The 25,220-nt window shown below is 46.2% G+C and overlaps 1 protein-coding gene across 1 annotated transcript in view; it reads left to right on the top strand.

The window, feature by feature from the left end:
- Positions 1-580: 580 nt before the first annotated feature.
- Positions 581-25,220, top strand: part of LTF (lactotransferrin) — a 31,814-nt gene continuing 7,174 nt past the window's right edge. The window contains exons 1-13 of the mRNA XM_047772146.1: positions 581-784; positions 3,365-3,522; positions 7,521-7,623; positions 7,958-8,140; positions 8,470-8,617; positions 9,440-9,495; positions 14,929-15,107; positions 15,563-15,737; positions 16,503-16,657; positions 18,138-18,228; positions 20,150-20,197; positions 21,333-21,488; positions 22,031-22,172. Coding sequence (XP_047628102.1) covers positions 742-784; positions 3,365-3,522; positions 7,521-7,623; positions 7,958-8,140; positions 8,470-8,617; positions 9,440-9,495; positions 14,929-15,107; positions 15,563-15,737; positions 16,503-16,657; positions 18,138-18,228; positions 20,150-20,197; positions 21,333-21,488; positions 22,031-22,172 — 1,637 coding nt within the window. The 5' untranslated portion in view covers positions 581-741. The remainder of the gene's footprint in view (positions 785-3,364; positions 3,523-7,520; positions 7,624-7,957; positions 8,141-8,469; positions 8,618-9,439; positions 9,496-14,928; positions 15,108-15,562; positions 15,738-16,502; positions 16,658-18,137; positions 18,229-20,149; positions 20,198-21,332; positions 21,489-22,030; positions 22,173-25,220) is intronic.

Below are 25,220 nucleotides of genomic sequence, written 5' to 3'. Positions count from 1 at the left end.
CACAAAACAAAAAACAAAACAAGTGGTAGGATATTCTTTTCACTGGCAAATGAGGAGACAAGAGACAGCCTGGACACTGAGGCCTTTGGCTGTTTTCTGGGGGCTGTCTTGTGGTCTTAATAGAGCTGGGAGGGCCTCATAGGCAGCCTGGATCAGACTCTGGGCAGCTCTACCTCTGCCAGCTATGCCAGACTGCTGTGGACCAGGCCAGTAAACGGGTCCTCTTTCCAAATCCAGGCTGACTGCTGCATGGAGATGGAAGTGCTTTCTTCTGCCCTAACTGGCTCTCAGGCACTATGGGTACCATCTGCATAGGCAAGATGATCCACAAAGATTCACATTAGGACCCCTGCTCTGTGTCCCACCCTCTAGGAGGCAAGGAGACCAGAGGAAGATAAAACTCAGGGGCTGTCACTCTCCAGGGGCTGCAGACTAATGGGAGAGAAAGAACATTCCAACCACTGGGCAGCTCCTGGGCAGATGAGAGAAGTGGGTGTGGCTGGGTATCCTCCCCTTGTGGAAGCCCTGCCCTGCACCATTCACCTCCCTCTGCCCCTCCCCTCTGGGTTCTTCCCCTCAAGGAACTAGGAGACCTGGGGAGAGAAAAGGGGGAGGCCGGGGGTGCTTATTGGGCCACAGGGCGGGGCTAACCCCCGAGGTCAGCACGCCCTGGATAAAGGGCTGCAGAGCCAGCACAGGTGGCAGAGTCTTCGTTCCTTGAGTCGCCTCAGGACCTTAGACATGAAGCTCTTCATCCCCGCCCTGCTGTTCCTCGGGACACTTGGTGAGTGCAGGTACCTGGGGGGCCCAGATTCCCCGCTGCTATGTGCAGGGTGGGGGGAACACTGCCGTGTGGGCTTCCCGGTTCCTGTGCCCTCCAAATGAACGTCCGAGTACCTGCGCCCTTCTGGTCGGGCTCCCGGGTTCCCAAGCCCTGCCAGCTTGGCACTATCGCCAGTGCAGGGGAGGCGCCCAGAGTGGTTGGTTCCAGCCCATTAGCCCAGGAGGAGCCAGAACAGGGCTTCGTGAAAGCTGGTGGTGCCTGTGCCAAGAGCTGGCAGAGCTTCCCAAATGGCCTTCTGGGACCCTGCCCTATTTTTGCTACCCATAATACTGTTATATGGATTTACATGGGGCCAGAGGTGGAGGGGGCATCAGACTCAGAGAGGGTGAGTGACTTGCCCAAAACACACAGGAGGCTGGAATCAGATCCCAGTTCCTGCATGGACTGTGTAACTTGAGAAAGACAGGCTTTCCGAGTCTTAGGTTCATTTAAAACTCTCTTCCCACCCAGCTATACCACATGCCTCAAGGTATGCAAAGGTGTACACAAGCCTCCCACTGCAGAGGGGCAGGATGGCAGCACAGACCCTGTTGATGGGACTCTTCAGTCAGAGAGTGTGAGAGAAGGGACTGGCTTCTGGTGTTAAATGTGCCCAGACTAAAAAGGACTAAATAGAAGGGACTGAACAAAATTGCTAGTTGAGTACCCAGGTATCTGAATAATTTTTGGGGTGCTCAGAGGACACTCATCTATGATGGACATTAATGATGTAAATATGAGGGCAAGGCTTCCTGCAATGGAAGGAAAGGTCCAGGGCAGCCGCAGCAGCAAGGGCTGTGGGGGCATCAGCACCTGGGCAGTATGTGGGGTGGGAGTTCAGAGGAAAAGCCTAGGTGTCACCCCTGTACTTCCTGCCTGCCCCTACTCCTAAACTTTCCCCCAGTCCCCATCCCCATTCTCCAGCAGCCCAGTGCAGTCTCCTCCTCTACCTTTTACCAGCTCCATCTCCACGGCAGCCTAAACAGGCAGGCCAGCCTGGTGGTAAGAGCAGGGGTGGGGGTGGGGTGTCTGATTGCCTAGGTTCAAATCCTAGTTCAAACTTATTAGTTGTGGAACCTCAGGCAGCTGCATAGCTAGTTTAAGCCATAACTTCCTCAGCTGGAAAATGGGGATATTGGCAAAAAGAGGGGCCAGGAGGGTCGAGGGAGGCAGAACATGTGAAGAGCTGAGTAAAGACCTGGCATGGAATGTGCTTGCTTGCAACCTTTGCTGTGCCCATGGCTCATTGTGTCCACCTCTTAGAATGCCTCCTCTCACCCTGTCCCCACACCTAACTCCTGGCTGAGGCCATGGAGACATCACTCCTGGCTTGGTATTTGTTCTCTTCTAGAGCATTCATCATATGTAGCTTCCTCTTTTTGGGCTTTTTCCCTCTCCAGAGGAGAGGTGAGAGCCTGTACTGTCTGCTTACACGTTCCCCTGCATATCACTCAGAGCTGTGTATACAGAGGGCATCCAGGAAATGCTATTGGGTCACAGATGGGTGAATCTAAGAGGGTTAATTCTTACTTCAGGACAGTTACAGGAAAGCTTCTGAGGTTAGATTGCACCCCTAGAGATTTCCTTGGGATGATAGCTGGTGGAGCAGGGGTATGGCAGCCAGGTGCCCCCAAGCCTCTGCTGACTCAGCCTGGGAGCCACAGATCTTCTCCCCACCCTCACAGCATGCCTCAATACCTTGGTTGGTCTGACTCTGCCACCTGTGAATAGGAGGTGGTCGAGGACTGAGAGTTCCACCCCAAAGCACATCTGAAAGGGGAGGCAGCTTTTGCAGCCAAGAGGTTTGTTTGTTTGTTTGTTTGTTTGTTTTGGTAACAGCTTTACTGAGGTATATTTTACATATCATAAAATCCACCTATTTCAAGTGTACAATTCAGTGATTTTTTTTAGTAACTTTACTAAGTGGTGCAATCACTGAAAGTCAGTTTTAGAACGTTTCTGTCTCCCCATAAGCATCCTTTCTCTCATACAATGTGATCCATTTGTATAGCACCTACAGCAGCTACTGATAAGAGTTTGGGTATATTTTCCTTCTCTGTTCCCTTGGCATTTTCTGAGGAGATGCTTGTAGACAGCAATCTATAGGGACCTGGATTCCAGGCTGGACGCTGCCACTGCTAAGCATCACTCCACGTCTTTGAGAGTCAGTTGCCACACCAGAGACTGGAGCAATAAACCCTTCCCTGTCCACCATGCAGGCAACAAGGGGACAAAGCGGGTGGGCGAACTCCCTAAACTGATGCAAGGGCGCATCACCATTTTTTCAGGAGTAGGAAGAATGAGGGTCATAGGAGGAAAAAGAATCCAGAGGCTCTGATTATCTCCTCTAATTTGCTGAGAAACACAGCCCTCTGGCCACCGTGGAGTTCTCATTAGGCCAGCGAGACACCTCCACTTGAGTAGAACGGCCTGACCTAGCTACAGAGGGGGCTGGGAGGGAAGGACACCTCTCTCCGAGGATGAGGCCATCTCTTCCATCGGCCGTGGGGAAGCCCTCATTCCCAGTCCTCTTTCTTCCAGGACTGTGTCTGGCTGCCCCTAAGAAAGGGGTTCGATGGTGTGTCATATCCAAAGCAGAGTATTCAAAATGCCGCCAGTGGCAATCAAAGATAAGAAGAACTAATCCCATCTTCTGCATAAAGAGGGCTTCTCCCACTGACTGTATCCGGGCCATCGCGGTAAGTCTGTGCCATAGGTTGGGTGGGACCAGACTGAAAAGAAGGGAAAGGATCCAGGTACAATAGAAAATGTGCTCTCCCTGCTCACTCTGCTGTTCTTGCTGGACACCTGTCAGCTGGGAGCTGTCCTCTCTCACGGGACACGACGCTGTTTTGAAAGCAGAGTGAGTTCCCGTTGTGGCGCAGTGGAAACAAATCTGACTAGTATCCTTGAGGATGTGGGTTCAATCCCTGACTTCGCTCAGTTGGTCAGGGATCCCGTGTTGCCATGACCTGTGGTGTAGGTTGGTAGCTAATTTGACCCTTAGCCTGGGAACCTCCATTTACCGTGGGTGTGGCCCTAGAAAGCAAAAAATAAATAAATAAATAAATAAAAATAAAGCAAAAAAAAAAAGAAACAGAAATTAAAGTGGAGAACCATGGGTAGGAAAGCTTGGATTGCCACAGAAATTGTGAATAACAACTGCGCAAAAATGACACAGAAGTAGTCATATTAGGTGAGTATGTAACCTGGGCAAAACCCAAGATTACTCTGATAAGGAAAGCCTCCACAGAAGAGCATTACCGCTGAACTCAAAGAGAAATAAGCTCAGCCCATCATAGTCAGCACATCATGCTTTTGGGTGGGCGGGACCTGCCAAGGCACAGGTTATTGGAAAGACATTTGTCTAAGACATTTGAAGAGAGAGAGAGAAAAGGGAATCATGACTCATGGATGATTTCAGGTTCCTGTTTTTGTTTTTTCAGGTATAAGACCTACTGAAATAATTTTTCCTCACTTTACAAATGTTGTGTGTCTGCCATGTGCTTTGGTTGTGTGTACTTGATTCTAGCACAGAGTGGGTAATTTATGTAAAAGTTTCCATTAATATCTTGGGTTACTAGAACAGTACCTGGGGGAAAAATCTATTTTGAACAATATTTTAGGCCATTATTTTACAACTGTGGCCTGTGGACAGACAGTACCAGCATTTCCTGGTTTAAAATGCAGATTCTGGAATTTCCATTGTGGCTCAGCAGTTAAGGAACCTGACTAGGATCCATGAGGATGGGGGTTTGATCCTTGGCCTCGTTCAGTGGGTTAAGGATCCGGCATTGCCGTGAACTGTTTGTAGGTCGCTGACTTGGCTTGGATCTGGCATTGCTGTGGCTGTGGCATAGTCTGGCAGCTATAGCTCCAAATTTGACCCCTAGCCTGGGAACTTCTATATGCCTTGGGTACAGCTCTAAAAAGCAAAAAATAAATGAATACATATGCAGACTCCTAAACCCTATTCTGACATGTTCAATATCCATGAAATTCTCAAAATCTGCCTTTTTAATAAGAGCCCCATTTGAAATCAGTATGCCGCACAAAAAAAATAAAATTGAGATAGATTAAATGGTTAAAAATAGAAAGTGTATTATTGAAACCTAAGGAGACAGGTTCATTAGCAGAACTGTAGAGGGAAGAGAAATCTCTTAGCTCTTAAGCAATGAATTAAAACATGGAGTCAATGGACAGATTTTAAAATATAAAAAATTTAATTCATAGCCATTAAAAATACTTAAACAAAAAGTTTAGCAAGCACTAGAATGAATATGCTCCAGCTCTAAGTGACTGCTATTTATACTCTAAAGAACCAGTTCAAATTGTCAAGAAACGTAGGATCATTTAAGAAAAACAGTATGAGCAGAGAGAGCTCATAATTAATAGAAATATCTGCCAAAATGTTCCCCTTAATAATTAAGAGAAATACAAATCTAAGAAATTTGCTAGCACTTGCATTTTCTAAATAATAACACTTAATAAAATGAAAGCCTGGCTCACTGGTGATCCTGTAGTGAAACCGATCCTCTCTGTGTGTGGCCCTCTAAATTGGTATAGCAATGACAGCCAGGGCTTTGGAGATAAAAATCCAAATTGTCGGAGTTCCCATCATGGCTCAGAGAAAACGCATCTGACTAGCATCCATGAGGACACAGGTTTGATCCCTGGCTTCACTCAGTGGGTTAAGGATCTGGCATTGCTATGAGCTGTGGTGTAGGTCGCTGGGGCAGCTCCGATATGACATTGCTGTGGCTCTGGCATAGGCCGGCAGCTACAGCTCCAATTAGACCCCTAGCCTGGGAACCTCCATATGCTGTGGGTGCAGACCTAAAAAACAAAACAAAACCCCATTGTCTGGATGATGTCACCCTCAGATGTCTATCTGAAGGCAACAGTTCATCAGAAGGAAGAAAACCCTATGAGGACAAAGTTGTCCACAAAAGTATAATTTTTTTTTCTTTTTGTCTTTTTGCCTTTTCTAGGACTGCTCCCTTGGCATATGCAGGTTCCCAGGCTAAGGGTCTAATCGGAGCCAGAGCCACAGCAACGAGGGATCTGAGCCGCATCTGCAACCTACACCACAGCTCACAGAATGCCAGATCCTTAACCCGCTGAGCAAGGCCAGGGATCAAACCTACAACCTCATGATTCCTAGTCAGATTCGTTAACCACTTTGCCACAATGGGAACTACACAAAAGTATAATTTTAAGAGAAAAAATGTTAGAAAAAATCAAAGTGCTGAACGTTGGGGAGAATTTTTAATTTCATAAATTACAAAACAGCCACATTATGATAAAATATCATGAAGTCAGTAAAATCAGCGAAGACTCTATAGAAGTAAGAAAATGTAGATGACTAAAGCAATCCACAAAACATTATCTGTACCGGATTGTAAATATGAGAAAGAGGTAAGCATATGAGAAGTAATAGGCCAAAGAGGATGAACATGGTTTATTATGATAATTTTAAGATATATTACTAGTTAAATTGTCTATTCAGTAAATGAGAACTTGAATAAATATGGAGCAAAAACAGAGGAGAAAACATCTAGAATACCTTTTCATATAAATGACCGTGAAGCGTGTGATCCAAGGAGCGATCTAAGAAACGTGACAAAGAAGTCACTCGCCGGTTTCAGGAACTAAAGCAGATGCACAGGGGCTCATTACCCAGAGAGAAGGGCCCTGGGCTCCTGCCACTGTTGCCAGAATATCAGCTGCCTCCGTACCCCAATGCCAGATAGAAATGTGGAGACAGTGTTGGAGGAAACAGAAAAAGGGAAAGAGAGAACACAGGACACAGCCAGGCAAAGAGGGGACACAGCAGGCTAGTGCCTCACGGACTGTGCCCCCACCTTGAAGGGGATAGTGAGGAGTCTTATAGGGTGTGATCAGCTCGTGGACGTTTTCCTGGCTGGGGCTTGGTGAGGTAATTGGGAGTCAGCATCATCAACCTTCTGGTTCCAACCCTTCTGGGGTCTACATGCTTGTGGGCAGCATACAGTGGACTTCTTCCACCTGGTGGGGGCTTTGGCACCTGCAAAACAGCTTCAAGGACATGGCTCAGAATATATAGTCCTGGAGGAAGAACTGAAGGTCCTTGACTTTGTTGAATGGCCAAATTATTATTTTGTCTTGCTGGACTGTATTTTCTCACTTCTCTGATTTAATTGATTCTTTTTTTTTTTTTGCTACTTCTTGGGCCGCTCCCTCGGCATATGGAGGTTCCCAGGCTAGGGGTCCAATCGGAGCTGTAGCCACCGGCCTACACCAGAGCCACAGCAACGCGGGATCCGAGCCGCGTCTGCAACCTACACCACAGCTCACGGCAACGCCGGATCATTAACCCACTGAGCAAGGGCAGGGACCGAACCTGCAACCTCAGGGTTCCTAGTCAGATTCGTTAACCACTGCGCCACGACGGGAACTCCTGATTTAATTGATTCTTGACTTAAGTTTTTCTATAGATAAAAAGGCAGGTAGAGGACATTGAATGGGGATCCACGCTGGGAAGGCCTCACAGAGTCCTGCTCTGTTAACACTACCTCTCATAGCACCCACATGGCTGTGATTACAAGCTAATCCTTTGGAAGATCCTTCCAGCCATGGAGCCTTCTGATGTCCTGAAATTCACTTGTCTGGCTTAGGGCAGGTTTTCTCCTGACACTGGTCTGGGTTCTGCTTTCAGGCAAAAAGGGCAGATGCTGTGACCCTTGATGGTGGTTTGGTGTTTGAAGCAGGCCAGTACAAACTGCGGCCGGTAGTGGCGGAGGTCTACGGGACAGAAGAGAGTGAGTTCTCCCTGGAGACCCAGAAGCTGGGTACCTGGGCCTGGGCCCTGGGCTCCATGGAGTCGCAGTGGATGAGGCACAGAGGAGGGGTCTCGGACAGCCTCACACTTGCAGAGAACAGAGCCCCTGGGCTCATCAGGCCTGATGCTGACCCACTCGGGGTGGAGGCATTGAGTTCTTTGGGGGAAACAGCAGACTCTGGGACACTGTGCAGCAGGTGAAATGCAGCACACAGTCCCCTTCCCACTTGGGGCTCAGTTGGCGGGGAGATTGGGGCTGTTTCTCTCCCTCCCATCCAGGCAAAGAGCTCTTTATTCTCTCCATCCTTTTGCAGATCCCCAAACCTACTATTATGCTGTGGCTGTAGTGAAGAAAGGTTTCAACTTTCAGCTGAACCAGCTACAAGGTCGAAAGTCCTGCCACACAGGCCTTGGCAGGTCTGCTGGGTGGAATATCCCTATAGGGTTACTTCGCCGGTTCTTGGACTGGGCAGGGCCACCTGAGCCCCTCCAGAAAGGTAAGATGGTTGGGGGTGATCTCAGGCTGGGGTTGCTACTCCAGTGACACATTCCCAAGCCCCTTTGGGATGGCCCAGGGGAACATGTGAGTTGAATCCAAGGCAGGAGTGAGGTTTACAATGTGAAACCGGCAGGGGCAGAGTCTACAGATGCAGTCTACCCAGGGAGGGGGTGGCTGAGTCTGCTCTCATCCAAGGTGCTTCTCTCTGAGCTTTGCACTGGCTGTCAGGCAACAGCAGACTCTCTGCCTGTGGGAGGGCACATGGCAGGGGCCACTGGCTGGGACCTGGCTGGCTCACTCTCTGGTTCACCTCTCTCTGTTCAACAGCTGTGGCCAAATTCTTCTCTCAGAGCTGTGTGCCCTGCGCAGATGGAAAAGCGTATCCCAACCTGTGTCAGCTGTGCATAGGGACAGGGAAAGATAAATGTGCTTGTTCCTCCCAGGAACCGTATTTTGGCTATTCCGGTGCCTTCAAGTAAGTGAGACTGTCTGCTCCTTAGTGGCCCACATGTGGGCCTCAGGCTAGGAGGCCCTTTCTCTACTGCTGTGCAACCAAGAAGGCGCTGACCTTGCCCAGAGCATGTTCCCCTCCAGCCTCCCAGGCCCCACATGTGCCCCCTCCCCTCCACACCAGCCCCATGAGCACTCACCTCTGTCTCCCCAGAGATCTCTGCATCTGGCTCTGTCCCTGTGTTGTCCTGGGTTCTTCCTGCTGACTCTGGCCCCCTCCCTAACCTCGGAGGGACTAAAGGAGTCTTCTCAAGATAAGACCTGTCCCAGGCTCCTGGTCTGGCAGGACAGCCTGTCCTGTCCTGGAGCTGAGAGATCATGAGCTCCGTCTGGCCCCTAAACCCCCTTTGCACCCCGTGCTGAGGTTGAGTCTGTTCCCCTCCTCCCATCTGCTTCCCCCATGCTCCGCTGGCCAGGATGCATTTGCCACTTAGTCCTGGGAGAAAAAACCCACAGGGCCAAGGATACTACTTTTACCCTCTGGTGTAGAGGCTTCAAAACTCTTTCACATAGAAAGACAAAGTTTTACCCTCTCAGGCTTTGACGGGGAAAGTGGGCTACTCTAGCTAGCAGCTGAACCCTTCTTCCTCAGAATCTACCTGCAGGTGACCCCTGCCACCTTCCCAGGGCGGGGGGTGGGGTGGGGCACAAAGGCTCAGAGACTTGCTCTCCAAGATCAGGTGCCCATAGAAGATAAGCCCCAGGGCCCTGTCCCACAGGGAGATCTGAGGAAGAAGTCCAGAAGGACCGCTCTGTGCTGACCATCTGATGCTTTCTCATCCCACAGCTGTCTGCACAAAGGGACTGGAGATGTGGCTTTTGTCAAGGAGAGTACAGTGTTTGGTAAGAGGAGGGGACAGAGCCATGGGTACTACCTCCTTTCATTTCATCACCCTTCCAAATATTGTCCTGATTTGACTCATTTCCTGGCACAGGATTATCTGTAGGGCACAGCTGTTATTTTATGCTATTTCATATTTTATTTTTTTAAATTTAATTTAATTAATGTATTTATTTATTTTGCTTTTTAGGGCCATGCCTGTGGCATATGGAGGTTCCCAGGCTAGGGGTCGAATTGGAGCTGTAGCTGCCTGCCTATGCCACAGCCACAGCAATGCAGGGATCCAAGCTGTGTCTGTGCAATGCCAGATCCTTAACCCACTGAGCAAGGCTAGGGATTGAACCCGCAACCTCATGGTCACTAGTCAAATTTGTTTCCGCTGTGCCACAATGAGAACTCTGCTATTTCGTGTTTTAAACGATCAGTTTTCTTCGAATCTCCCCTACCTACTGTCTTTCTGTTCCTCCTTAGAGACACTCATGCCAGGGTGCTTGACATGTGTCTGCCAAGATATGTGTGGTCTTGCAAAATGTATAGTGCTGGTTTGTGTTTCTGGGTCCTAAGCTCACAGAAGCTTTATCGGTAGTTATTGATCATGACGTAGCCAAGGTTTTCCACTCAGCATTTTGGTTTAGAGATTTATCCACATTGTTGTACATATCTGGTACAGGGGTTCTGACAGATGAGAAATGGTCTGTGGAAAGCACGTGTCACATTTTATTATCTGTCATCCTATGACGTACTGGGTCATCCTGTCATTCCCTCGACCACAACAGCTCCAGGACTCATGTCCTCATGTGTGTCCTCTTATTCTTGCAGAAGATCTCTGAGAGACCACACACTGAAGTACAATTGCTGGGTGTGCATAAGAGGAACTCCAGGGACACACCTGACATATTTCCAGCAAGACCACTAGACCACTAGAGAGAGGGCAACATATTCCATCTGGAACCACCAGGGACAGGCCCTCACACCCACCGGGGACCAGCAGGAACAGGCCTTCATACTCACCCAGGACCACCAAGGACAGACCCTCACACCCACCCGGGACCACCAGGGACAGACCCCCACACCCACCTGGGACAACCAGGTCACTCTTAGGAATTACACCCCTACCAGCACTTGACAAGGGTTTTCATTTCCCCACAATTTTGATTCTGGGCATTTTTGACTTTCATATTTTTTGTCTGAATTATGTTTGTAAAGCAATAGATATGTCATTATTGGTTTATTTTGCATTTCTCTGAAATCTAGTGAGTTTTGTCGTCTCAGTATATTTGCTAATAATTTGAACTTCCTTTTCTTCTATAATCTTTGACTGTTTTTCTATTGATTTTCATACCTATTTCTTCATGATTTTGATTCAAGGCTAGGCCTTCCTTCTTTCTAGATATCCAGCCATTGTTTATTCTAGACTTTAGGAAAATCTTTACTCAGTCAAAAAAAAAATCTGTTAGCAGTACCTTTGTTGAACAAAAGTCCTTGATATTGGGAGTTCCTGTCATGGCACAGCGGAAACGAATCCTACTAGGAACCATGAGGTTGTGGGTTCCATCCCTGACCTCGTTCAGTGGGTTAAGGATCCAGAGTTGCCATCAGCTGTGGAATAGGCCGGCAGCTGTGGCTCTGATTCGACCCCTACCCTGGGAACTTCCACATGCCATGAGAGCAGCCCTAAAAAAAGCAAAAAAAAAAAAAAATTCCTTGATATTGATAAGGTCAAATTGGTCAGTTTTGCCCTATTGGTTTGTGTTTTGGGGTCTTTTAAAGACACTCTCTTCACTTCCATATCATAAAGATTTTCTGTAAGATTTATAGGCTTTCCTCCATCCATTTGTTTGTATGCATTCTTCCTAGGAAATTAGGTATAGATTCAGCTTCAGCATTTCACCCTTTTATAGTGAGACTGTTTTCCTTTCAGCAAGGACTATAGGAGTTCCTGTCTTGGTGCAGTGGAAACAAATCCAACTAGGAACCATGAGGTTGCAGGTTTGATCCCTGGCCTTGCTCAGTGGGTTAAGGATCCGGTGTTGCCATGAGCTGTAGTGTAGGTCACATACACAGCTTGGATCTGGTGTACTGTGGCTGTGCTGTAGGCTGGCAGCTGTAGCTCCAATTAGACCCTGCTAGCCTGGGAACCTTCATATGACTCAGGTGCAGCCCTAAAAAAAAAGAGGCAAAATTCCACCCTTTCTCTACTGATGTGTGGAGACACTTACACCTTGAGCTTGTTTATGGTCATGGATCAGCCTCTGAGCTATTTTGTATCATTGGTCTATTTGTATTTTTCTGCTTTTAACATTTTGGCTGGTAGTGGTTCTTAATAGCTTGTGGAGAGAGAGAGTGAGCCTTCCCTGAACACTTCACTATTTTCAAAAATTTTAAACTAAAATTTTAGAATTATTTTTGTTGAATTTCTAAAAGCATCATCCTTCAATTTTAAGTAGCATTGTATAGAATTTAAATTGGTCCATGAAAAATTGATATATTTATGTCAAATTGTCCAGTTCCTGATCATGATAAATCTCTCCCTTTTAATCACTTTTTTTTTTTTGTCCTTTTAGGGCCACACCCACGGAATATGGAGGTTCCCAGGCTAGGGGTCTAATCAGAGCTGCAGCTGCCGGCCTACGCCAAATCCACAGCAATGCCAGATCCAAGCTGCATCTGCGACTTATACCGCAGCTCACGGCAACGCGGGATCCTTAACCCACTGAGTGAGGCTGGGGATCAAACCCGCAACCTCATGGTTCCCAGTCGGATTCCTTTCACTGAGCCACAATGGGAACTCCAATCACACATTTTTTAAAAAATTTTTAATTGTAGTTGATTTACAATGTTCTGTAGATTTCTGCTATACAGTAAAGTGACACAGTTATACATATATATATATATATATACATGTATATATATATACTTTTTCTCACATTATTCTCCATCATGTTCCATCACAGTTCCCTATGCTATACAGCAGAATCTCATGCTTATCCTCTCCAAATGCTATAGTTTGGATCTACTAACCCCAAACTCCGAGTCCTTCCCACTCCCTCCCCCTCCCTCCTGGCATCCACAAGGCTATTCTCCATGTCTATGAGTCTGTATCTTTCTGTAGGTAGGTTCATTTGTGCCATATATTAGATTTCAGATTTAAGTGATATCATATGGTATTTGTCTGTCTCTTTCTGACTTACTTCACTTTGTATGAGAGTCTCTAGTTCCATCCATGTTGCTGCAAATGGCATTATTTTGTTTTCTTTTTTATGGCTGAGTAATACTCCATTGTGTATATGTACCATATCTTCTAAATCCATTTATATGTCAATGGATATTTAGGGTGTTTCTATGTTTTGGCTATTGTGAATAGCGGCCACACTTCTTCTCATGCCTTTTAATAGAACTTAACATTTTTTTCTCTGGGTCTAATGCATTGTTTAGTGAGGCTAATTACCAGGTATTTACGGTTTTAGTTGCTATTATAGTATCTTCTATTCTGTATTAGTTTCTGTTTGGTTATTGCTAGTGAGGATAACACTTGATTTTTGTAGTATTGCCTGCTAGACTCGCTTGTCAGTTTTACTGGTACTTTCTTGGTTTTGTTGGCTTTCTGTGTAGCTGATTACATCGTTAAATAACTAGATTACATCATTAAATAGAAACACTGGAAGGAAAAAGACAAACTTTTTCCTTTCGGTGTTTCTATCTCTTATTTCTTTTGTAATTGTGAAATCCAGATAACCTGGTATTATGTTGGCAATGTGAAAGCTGACACACTTGATTTATTCTTGATTTTGAAGTGAATGTTTAAGTTTTCTTCTTTTAGTATGATTTTGCTGTAGATATTTAGAGAAGTGGCATTTATCAAGTTTGTATACCTTTGCCAAGTTCTCTATATTACTAGTTTTCTGAAACTTAAAAAAAACACAAGTAGATGTGAACATATAACTGCTTTTTCAGCACCTGTTAAGATGAACATCATCTCATGGTTTTCCTCCTTCAATCCATTCATGTGGTGAATTACTTTAGCTTCTTTAATGTTCATCCATTCTTTTGTGAATGGAATAAACTGATAAACCTTCATCTTGCTCTGTGAGTTTTTAAATACTCTGCTATATTGAGTTAACTAACTATTTCTGATTTGGGCATTTATTTATTTATTTCCCCTGGGTGACTTTTTTTTTTTAATAGTTATTTCCCCAGTACAATTTTTTTTTCTACTGTACAGCATGGTGACCCAGTTACGCATACATGTATACATTCTATTTTTGCACATTATCATGCTCCATCACAAGTCACCAGACATAGTTCCCAGTGCTACACAGCAGAATCTCATTGCTAGTCCATTGTAAAGGCAATACTTTGTATCTATTAACCCCAAGCTCCCCAACCACTCCCCTCCCTCCCCCTCCCCCTTGGCAACCACAAGTCTATTCTCCAAGTCCATGATTTTCTTTTCTGTGGAAAGGTTCATTTGTGCCTTATATTAGATTCCAGGTATAAGTGATATCATATGGTATTTATCTTTCTCTTTCTGACTTACTTTGATTTTTGCATTTATGTTATAAGTAAAACAAGCCTGTAATTATTCCCTCCTGTACTTCTTTCTCTGATTTTGAGGTCAAGGTTGTGCTAATCTCATAAAACAACTTGGGTTGGTTTCTGTAACTTTATGTATTTTGAAGCAATTTATATGTGACATAGACAAAGAGTTCCAAATTGGGATGCACTTACTCATAAAAAGTATTTTCCCTTCTTTTGATATACCCAAGTGTTGAGAAGTGGCTCAACTGTATGTCTGCATTTAACATTTTTATCATTTATATTCCTTCTGGAAATGTGAGTAAAGCAGCAGCCCTGGCTGGCACCCTGGGCTTATCCCTACCATGTGGCCTTTTTCTAGGGGGGCTGCCATGGAAACAGATGGGTCTGGTTCAACCCAGGGGCCATATGACCCAATCCGAGAAACACTGGGCTGGCCCCTAAGGCTTTCTGGGCACTGTCTTTACCTTTCTGAATGTCCTGGAGCAATCCACAGCCTTTCTTTCTTTCTGTCTGTCTGTCTAGGGGCTACAGCGGCATACGGAGGTTCCCAGGCTAGGGGTTGAATCCGAGCTACAGCTGCCAGCCTAAGCCACAGCCATAGCAATGCCAGATCCGAGCTGTGTCTGCAACCCTCACCACAGCTCATAGCCATGCCGACGGATCCCTAACCCACTAAGTGAGGCCAGGGATCAAACCTGCGTCCTCATGGATACCAGTCAGATTCATTTCCGCTGAGCCATGATGGGAACTCCCACAGCCTTTCTGACCCTCAATATTGTCAACTCTGTAAGATGTCTCCTCCAGTTCAAATTCTATGGGGTGAGGGAAACTAAAGCTTATGCTTACTGCCTGGGGTCGACTCACCAGGGCTCCCCTCCACCTCTCTCTTTCTCTAGAGAACCTGCCACAGAAGGCTGACAGGGACAAATATGAGCTACTCTGCCCAGACAATACTCGAAAGCCAGTGGAAGCATTCAGGGAGTGCCACCTTGCCCGGGTCCCTTCTCATGCTGTTGTGGCCCGAAGTGTGAATGGCAAGGAGAACTCCATCTGGGAGCTTCTCTACCAGTCACAGGTATTTCCCCCCACACACGGTACCCCCACCTGCTTGCATTTGTTGGTGGGGAGGTTTCCTTCCTTCCTTCCCTAACTTCCTGCCACTCGAAAAGTCTCCTGGAGCCTCAGGAGTTTACAGGGTCAGTGGCCTGCCAGCCTAGGCTGTACTCTGACCAGCAGGAACCATGAAGCCCCCTCTAGTATTACTGACAGGCAGTGTCTCAGAGGCTGGAGCGGAAGTGGGGGAAGGACGATGCCATATTCTCAGGACTCTAGGTGCTTGGACCCCAGGAACTTTGTGAAGACTAAGCCATAACCAGGCTATTTCACAGGGATGGCCCAAGTCCCACTATGGGAAGTTGACCACGGCTCCTGTTCTCAGAACCATTGCTATGTTCCAGATACTCTTTTGCAACATCGTGTTTTTGTTTCCTATTTACCACTGACATCATAATTCTGTTTTTCCTTAATTAGAAAAAGTTTGGAAAAAGCAATCCACAGGAGTTCCAGCTCTTTGGCTCTCCTGGTCAGCAGAAGGACCTCCTGTTTAGAGACGCTACCATCGGGTTTTTGAAGATCCCCTCAAAGATAGATTCTAAGCTGTACCTGGGCCTCCCGTACCTTACTGCCATCCAGGGCCTGAGGGAAAGTGAGTGAGGACCAGGGCAAGCTGGTGTGGGTGGTAAGCCATGGGTGAGGCTTTAGGGAGCACCTTAGCACCACCCCCAGATCATACTGCCACATGAATCTGGGTACCTCGGTCTCCCCAGTCCTGAGAGAAAAGCCAATTTGCCTTCTATGAAGTGAGAAGTATGAACAAGATCCAAGAGAGCCAGGGCCCCTCCTGGGATGAATCCAGAGGCCTGGTGGGACAAGCCCAGTGCCTAGACCCCTAACTTGGCTGGGGACACAACAGTGGACCAGCTCGGCCACAGCCTATCCTCCCCTGGAGGCTTTGGGTGGAATTGGGGTGAACTGGGAGGCTGTTAGTGGTGGTGACTGCTGGCCTTGGGGGCCCTCATGGCAGGGTGCAAGCTACCCTAATGCCACTTCTTGGGGCTGCCACTGTCTGTGTCCTAGAGATTTTATCCCATAGGAATGAGATATTAGACGAGTCATTATTTAAGGCTTGAAGGGTGGATTAGAAGCGGGGTGGGGGAGGGGATGAGGGTGGGGGAGAAGCCACCAAAGGTATAGAAATGAGACACAGCTGGAACTATGCCTGAAGAGGGAGTTGGGAAGCTGTGAGGTGGGGACAGATAAGGGGAGGAAGGGGCAAGTGCCCGATTCTACTCTCCCTTGGAGGAAATAGGTCCCCTTCAGGGAGGGGAGGGGCGGGGCGGGAAGAGCTCCAGGGAGGTCTGCAGGCCTGGCTGGGCTTAGGGGCTCTGTTGACAGTCCTGTCTCTGGGCAGCGGCAGCGGAGGTGGAGGCGCGGCAGGCGAAGGTATTGTGGTGCGCCGTGGGTCCAGAGGAGCTGCGCAAGTGCCGGCAGTGGAGCAGCCAGAGCAGCCAGAACCTGAACTGCAGCCTGGCCTCCACAACCGAGGACTGCATCGTCCAGGTGCTGGTAGGTGGCCGGCGGACCTTCGGGAGGCGGTGGAGGTGGGGCAGCGCTCCTAGGAGACTGAGGAGCTCTTCCAAATGAGACCTAAGCTTGGGGGCGCTCAGGCCCCAGGGGCGCGGTTGGCTCGCACTTGCGCAGTGTGGGAATGGACGCCCCCCTGTCAACAAACTACTGTGGGCTTTTCACCCTTCGGATTTTAAACAACTCACGAGGAACACTGGTAGTTTGGAAAATATAGAAAGGTGTGATGTAAAAACAAAACCAAAACAAAACGTCACACAGAGATGCCACAGTTAGAGTTTTACTGATTTCCCACTCCAGGATTTCTCAGTTCGTCTATGCTGACGGGTATGAACAGTACTGGATGATGCCAGCTATGACGTTTGAGCCCTTTTCACTTAACAGTGTATCATGGCCATTTCCTCATGTGATGTATTCTTTGGAAACACTTTAAAAATGATTTGGGGATATCTTTTACATGGATGGGCTCGGTTTAGTTTTGACCCTATTCCTCTCTGTCTCCCTGTTTCACTAATATCAGTAACCCTGTGTGTGCAGCCCTAAAGAGAAATCTTCATCCACATCTCCAACTTTATTTTTGGCCTCTCCCTCAGCATGCAGAAGTCCCCCCCCCCCCGCCCCCCCCCATAGGGATGGAACCTAATCCACAGAAGTGACAATGCTGAATCCTTAACTGCTAGGCCACCAGGGAACTCCTCCAACTCTTTTTTTTTTTTCTTTTCAGGGCTGCACCTGCAGCATGTGGAAATTCCTGGGCTAGGGGTCAAATCGGAGCTGCAGCTGCCAGCCTACACCACAGCCACAGCAATGCCAAATCTGAGCCACATCTTCGACCTGCGCAGCATCTTGTGGCCATGTGGGATCTTTAACCCACTGAATGAGGCCAGGCATCAAACCCACATCCTCATGGATATTTGTCAGGTTCTTAACCTGCTGAGCCACTATGAGAATTCCACTCCTCCAATTATTTTTAATACAGTTGTTAAAAAAAAATCTTTCTGAGCCTAACAGGGAATTTTATAATCTCGATGAATCCATATTCCAGTGCTGGCATGTGGGCTCACTCAATCTGATGGAGAGCCATCTTAATTATTTCTGCTCACGTGTTGAATAACTTCTGTTTAGCATTTTGAGTGTGGTGCTATTCCGTGGAGACTAGTCATTAGACAAGGCCAGCTACTCCCATCCGGCTTCTCAGTGAGGGAGGCTGGTCCAGGAGGGTGTGCCAAGAGTGCTCCAAGTTCAAACGGGGAATTCAGGGGACCAGGCAACCTGTGCCCAGTCTTTCCAATGGAAGTAACAGCATGAAAGAGACTTAATAGAGAGACTTAATAGCACACATGGTATTTCCTTGAGGTGCTCAGTTTAAGCAACCCTTGCTGCTTCGCTGGGGCACCTAACAGAAAGCTATTCTCTCAGAGCCATAAAGAAAGGCAGCCAGTGCTATACTTTGTCTTTGCAGAAAGGAGAAGCTGATGCTATGAGCTTGGATGGAGGATTTATCTACACTGCGGGCAAGTGTGGTTTGGTGCCTGTCCTGGCAGAGAACCAAAGTAAGTGGAGAAGCGTCCTCTCTGGGTCATTCTGTCTGGGCTTTGGGGGTGGGGAGGAGTAACCCTACTCGATGGATCCAGGGGAGACATTGAAATGGACAGAGTCAAGCAGGAGAATCAGAGGAAAGAACAGATGAAAGGGATTGTGTTACCCAGACAGCCTACTGTGGCGAGAACTGACAAAACCCGGATTGGTTTCCTCTTAATTTTGAAAAAGATTTTAGGGGAGTTCCCATCGTGGCTCAGTGGTTAACGAATCCAACTAGGAACCATGAGGTTGTGGGTTCAATCCCTGGCCTCGCTCAGCGGGTTAAGGATCCCGAGTTGCCATGAGCTGTGGTGTAGGCTGCAGACGCAGCTCGGATCCCACGTTGCTGTGGCTCTGGTATAGGCCACAGGCTACAGCTCCGATTCGACTCCTAGCCTGGGAATCTCCATATGCCTCAAGTGTGGCCCTAGAAAAGACAAAAAAAGGTTTTAGTAAAGTATACTGTACAGACAGAAAAGTGCACGTAAATGTACCTCTCAAGGACATTTCCAAAACTGTTTCATCCGCATGCACTAGTGCCCAGATCAAGATGGCAGGTTCCACAAATCTAGTGCCTCCCTCCCGCAAGGCTCATGACTCCTGAGCTCAAATGGCACAGATCAGTTCTGCCTGTTTTTGAACTTATGTAAAAGGAGTTGCATAGCATGTGCTCCTTAAAATGTCCTTTGCTCAGCATTACATCTCATTGTTGTGTAGTATTCTGTTGTGTGACTCTGCCGCGGTTATTTATTTTTTCTACCGTGGATGAGCATTTGGGTAATTTCCAGTTGGAGGCCGTTGTAAAAAGAGCCGCTGTGAACAGCTGTGTCCAGATCGTTTGGTGAGCATGTATATGCATCTCCGTTCCATGGAACTGCTGGGCATGGTGTCTTTGGACTTGATTCTGCTTTGTCGAGAGTCTTTTATGATTTCTCTGCAGGAGAAAGAGAAATACCTTCTGATTTCACTCATATGCAGAGTATTAAAAACAGAAAGAATAAACAAACCAAATCAAACCAAAACAAACACACAGATTCAGAGACTTAGAGTAGTGGATACCAGATGGGGGGGAAGGGGGGTCAGGGGAGAGCGAAATGGGTAAAGGGGGTCAGCTGTATATGACAAATGGAAACTAAACTTTGGGTGGTGAGCCTACTGTAGGTATATAGAAGTCAAAATATAATATTATACACATGAAACGTACCTCATGTTATAAACCAATGTTGCCTCAATTGAAAAAACACTTTTCCAATAAAACAACACTTACAGATTCACATTATCCATCACATGAAATGGGAGTAATGGGACTTTCTCCAAAGGGGAAGCCACTTGCTGAGTCTGAATGTATGGTTGGTGAGTGCTGAAGCTATATTAAAAAATGCCCCTTTATCCTTGGCCTCTCCAAAGGGAACTAGAGGAGTCCAGGCAGATGGGACAATGTGCCCCTTACCTCCAACGGGCAAGAATTAGATAGGCGTCCTTTGGTTGCAAGGGACATAAATGCATTGCCAAGTGGCTTAAACACAAAAGATAGTTGATGGGTTTATGTGGTGATTGAAATGTCCAGAGGTTAGGTTCAGCCATTCTTCCCCTGGGTACATCCACAGACACACCTGAAGATGTCAGTGACACAACACTGAAAGCAGTGAACTTGGGAGCCCTAACTCAGCTCAGTGAGTTACAGACTGAATGGTGATGTCAACTTAAAAACATAGTATTGGGCTGAAAACAAAAAAATAGTGACATCTATTATTCACTGCCATTTATTTATATTAAAAACACATATGCACAAAACCATGCCAATGTATGTTCTTTGATATGTATGTACTTTAAAAAAGTATGTAAACATTAAAAATATGTTTAATGATCTTTTGTTTATCTTTATTTCTTTAGAATCTCGCCAAAGCAGTAGCTCAGACTGTGTGCATAGACCAACACAAGGTGAGTTGGAATCAGTTACTTTCAGGGTCAAGGGTTAAGTTCTTGTTACTGGAGGTGAAGGTGTGGGAACTTAAAAAACCTCACAGAGATGAAGCCATAGAAGCTGTAAGTTTTTTTGCAGATGCAAATCATTCAGAGATGAGTAACTATAATTAATGTCCATGTGGACCTTCACACATGGCAGAGAAATTTCAGAGTTCCTCATTGTGTCCTGACCATGGGGTAGGAGGAGTATTACACCCCCATCTTGTATGGATGAGGAAACAGTGCCCTGGATCTTACTCTTATCCATAGATAATACTGTGACAGATCCTGGCCTGGAATCAGGGTCCCTTGTGCTAAATCTTGTGCTCTGTGTACCACCCCACTTGCCCAACAGCAGAGTCTGCCAGGTGCTTGCTATCAGGAGGAGGCTTGCATCCCGATGACCTTCTCTCAGTCCAAGGTCTTGGGAACACGCCCCCTTCATCCACACAGCCTTCATGGCTCTGACCTAATGCATTTGTAGTTGTGTATTGCATGTTGCATTTGGTGATTTGTGGAGTCATGCTTGTTGTTCAGTGTTTGACTTTAGTAGCCCATGATGAAAATGTAAATGCATTGCTGGTTTATAACTCAAAGACAGTATATGGCTGGTCAAAGACAGTCCCCCATGATCACTTAAAGGATCAGCTTACTAGGAGTTCCCATTGTGGCTCAGCAGAAACAAATCTGACTAGTATCCATGAGGATGCGGGTTTGATCCCTGGCCTTGTTCCATGGGTTAAGGATCCGGCAGCATTTCTGTGAGCTGTGGTGTAGGTTGAAGATGTGCCTCAGATCCCGTGTTGCTGTGGCTGTGATATAGGCCGGCAGCTACAGCTCCGATTCGACCCCTAGCCTGGGAACTTCCATATGTCACAGGTGTGGCCCTAAAAAGAAGAAAAAGGATCAGCTTTTTTCACAGCTTGGATCAATCTCATTTTAACATAGAGTAGCTTAAGCTTTTTTGGTCTATTTGACAATGGTCAGTTATCTGGGAGAGTCATTGCCTGGCAATGCTTCTTGATCTTTGTCAGCCTGGGTTGCCAACAGCTGTAGTAGAGTCCATTTACCAGGCCCTGGGAGACTAAACCTTGCTCTTCTGTTGTCCAAGGGTATCTTGCCGTGGCGGTTGTCAGGAAAGCAAATGGTGGTATCACCTGGAATTCTGTGAGAGGCACGAAGTCCTGCCACACTGCTGTGGACAGGACAGCAGGCTGGAACATCCCCATGGGCCTGCTTGTCAACCAGACAGGCTCCTGCAAATTTGGTAAGAGTCCCAAGGGAGCATCCTGGGGTGGGGGCGGGTGGTAGGAACCTGGGGAAGGGATGGGCAGGGAATTGCAGGCTGACTATGGCTCACAGGCCTCCTTTGGTGTAAGCAAGCTCACCCTGTGGCTGCTTCCTGCAGTCGTAGATGTGCTGTGAGCTGCTCCACACACTTTCCCCATCCCATCCTCCCCCCTGAAAGACACAGAGCTGGCCTTAAGAACAGATGCAGGCTCTGAGAAGTACACAGGTTATTTTTTGCCTCCTGGAGCTCCAGCTCTAAATTTGTCCCAGGCGCTGGCTTCCTAATCTGGGAAAAGCCACCTGCCTGCCTCATAAAAGGTGACTTTGGTTCCTAGGCAGAACTCACTTCTTACTCTGCACTGCGGAGGACACTAAGACCTCCAGGCTTTTGGCTCAGCCTCCCCTCCTCCTCCTCCTCCTCCACACATCCTGTTCACAACTCAGTGCATGGGCCACACCCTACCTGTGGGCCTGGTGACAAGAAGGTGTGAACTGACTTCCCATGTTTCTTCTCTGTAGACGAATTCTTTAGTCAAAGCTGTGCTCCTGGGTCTCAGCCGGGATCCAATCTCTGTGCACTGTGTGTTGGCAATGACCAGGGCGTGGACAAGTGTGTGCCCAACAGTAATGAGAGATACTATGGTTACACCGGGGCTTTCAGGTGAGTGCTGTGGCCAGGCTTCACCAGGACCAGGCTTTGTCCGTCATCCTCCAGCATCTTGGCACCGCATTTCTAAGGGACCCCATGTGGGGGGTCGCAGCAGAATCATGGGGCGGCCTGGGGATCAGCTGATGTGTGGCCCCAGTGAGGGCTCCTCCCTCCACACCCACTGCCCCAAGAGTGGGGGCTGGCCCTGGGGCTGTCTGACCTCAGCTTTGCCAGACTCCTCCCTCTCGCCTGGAGCCAAGGTCAGCCTTGGCAGACCTTAGTGCCCTCAGCCTCAGAATCAAATTGGGAGAGTTTGTGGTGTTTTAAGTCCTTTGTGCAATTCAGTTTTATGCAGAAGAATTCTTTACCCATAGTCTTCCCCACTCCAGGTCACCATTATGTCTCACATTTCGCCTTTCTCCTTAAGTTTAGCCTTAGAAATGGCAAGGAGAAAGCAGTATTGCAGTGTTATTCTCCACTAGTGAAAAATAAACCAAAATATAAGTTTTCAGAATTGACTGATGATAAACGCTTAGTGATTTGCAATAACTTTCCACAACCCACGTTTTACAGTCCCATGCGTCCAGATGTTGAGCTCTTCCCAGTCTTTTCCTCTATTTGCCAAGAATGTATTGCACCACCAGATGGCGCCATACATCTGAGAATGCCTAGGCCCTCATGGTCTTGGACCTTTTTAATATAAATTCAGCAGGTTGTCTCCAGTGGTGGGATGGTAAAAAAGTAGTTTTACTATTCTCTGAGAGATTCACTGAAAAAATATTTTGTGACTGTAAAAAAAAATGTCTTCAAGGGGTTAAGGTTTTGCAAATGGAAAACTTGTGATGTAATTCTACTCAGAAATACTGAATAGCCAACATGTCTGATAAAAACCCTCAGGAATCATGTGGTTTTCTTTTTCACACCTACAGTAAGATATTATCTCACTCAAAACAGCTACACTTTAGTATTCCTATTTATACTATAAGGAAATTCTTTGTCTTTTGCTCAAATCGAAAGCTGGAACCAGAAGTCCTATTCATCTCTATGTTTCCAACTAACATCCTTATATATTGCTGATTCTTAATTTCTAAATATCACCTATTTTCTGCTGACTTCCTATTATGAAAGAAGGTCCAGCCTCTCATACTGCTCCTGTACCTTTTCTACCCATAACCATAACTTCACCTCCTTTTAGTATCCTAGAAGAGTATGACATATTCAGTGCTTATTATGAATATGGAAATATTTGTCTCATATTAAACATGTGGAATAATAAGATTATATTTCCCTTATTGTACAAAGGTTTGGCTGACTCTGGATTTGATAGATATCTTTTTTAAAACTTGCTTAATTTTCTGTACTTCTTAAAAAAAAAATCACTCATTCATCTCAAAACCTTTTACTAGTAGTATAAATCTCCTAACAATCATGCATAAACATGCCTCAGGTTCATGATTTACCTGGGAATGTTGCACCTGAAGATCTCCACCCTCCTCCCCAGGCTGCATTGGTTTTCATGAGGCCCCCTGCACATCTCTGCTCCTGGGAGTCCCCTTAACCATCATTCTGGGATTTTCCATTGTCTTACTTTACCTTAAATCACTTGTTTCCCGGATCCCACATGTTTAGCTTTCTTGGTTTTGTTGCAACAGGACACATCTTGAGAAACGATGACTAGGAATTGCTGTGTTTTGAGTATTTACATATCTAAAAACATCTTTATTCTACCCTTAAAATGATTTATAATTTGGCTGAATAAATGTAGCCTGGAAAACATTCTCCCTAGGAATTTTGACAGGATTTCCTTGTAGGAAATATAGCAGCATTAGCTGTTTTGACCAACTCTTTCTTTAAACACAATAAAAAATTTTGAGTTAAGTACACCCACACACTCAAGAGCATTGAATAACTGACAAAATAATAAGGGATTATCAGACAAATCTAAATGGAGTAGGAATTCAGAAAGCTAAGTGGAGCCACTTTGTCCTAAGGATAGTTACCTATTCTGACAAATTTGAACTCAAGAGGTTGCATATGTCTTTAAGGTAGGAATGAACCAGAAGTAGCTTCCACTCCACTCCCAGGGGGCTTCATGGTTGCATGGATGCTGAGGAAAACAGAGAGAAAAATACCCACCATCTCTGAAAAATTGAAACCGTGGGCTAGCTTATGTCTGGATTTGTAGTTCAAACTTATGTCCCCTAGGATGGTCCAGAAATTATCAGCTCATCATTTATTAAAAAGTGGTCCCAGACTAGTGGCCCCTCTAGGAAGCTGTCTGGAAGACAGCATCTTGAAGTTAGTCCTCAAAGACTACTTAGAAATATTCTTTCAATAACAATGAGCAAGACACAGTAAAAAGTAATTATAACAATGTTAAATAAACACACAGGAAAAAAAAGTTGCCAGAAGCAAAATCCAGCGGAATAAACAAGCTAGTATTTTTTATTTGTTTTGTTTTGTTGTCTTTTTAGGGCTGCACCCGAGGCATATGGAGGTTCCCAGGCTAGGGGTCTAATCAGAGCTACAGCTTCCGGCCTGCACCACAGCCACAGCAATGCCGGGTTCAAGCCTCATTTGCGACTTACACCATAGCTCATGGCAATGCTGGATCCTTAAACTCACTGAGCTGCTGATGCTGTTGTGTCACAGCAGGAACTCCCTGGTTCCACTTTTTTTGATTCCTGTTTCTTTGTATATAACATTTTTTCTTGAAAACAATTTTTTGTTTTTAACCATTTATTTTTAACTTCCTAACTCAGAGACTAAACTTTAGAAGGCTTATGAAGTGTCTTGGACAAATAGGTCTACACAAAGAATATTCTGTAAAGAGTAACTAGATCAGACACATATGTTTTACATTTCTCTCTAAATTGCCAGAGATTTAACAATGAATAAAAAATACTCTTTAGGAAAATGAGTTTTGGATTTCATCCAATGTAAACTACTTTGAAAACTTTTCTTGAAAAGTTTTTGATTTCAAAAAATAAAAGAAAAAAAGGTAGTGTTAAGATTTTTTTTTGGAGTTCTCTTGTGGCTCAGTGGGTTAAGGACCTGGTG

Source organism: Phacochoerus africanus, chromosome 1, assembly GCF_016906955.1.
Source record: "Phacochoerus africanus isolate WHEZ1 chromosome 1, ROS_Pafr_v1, whole genome shotgun sequence".
Taxonomy (NCBI): Eukaryota; Metazoa; Chordata; class Mammalia; order Artiodactyla; family Suidae; genus Phacochoerus; species Phacochoerus africanus.
The sequence above is the reverse complement of the archived record's forward strand: the minus strand, read 5'-3'. Positions and strand labels throughout refer to the sequence as shown.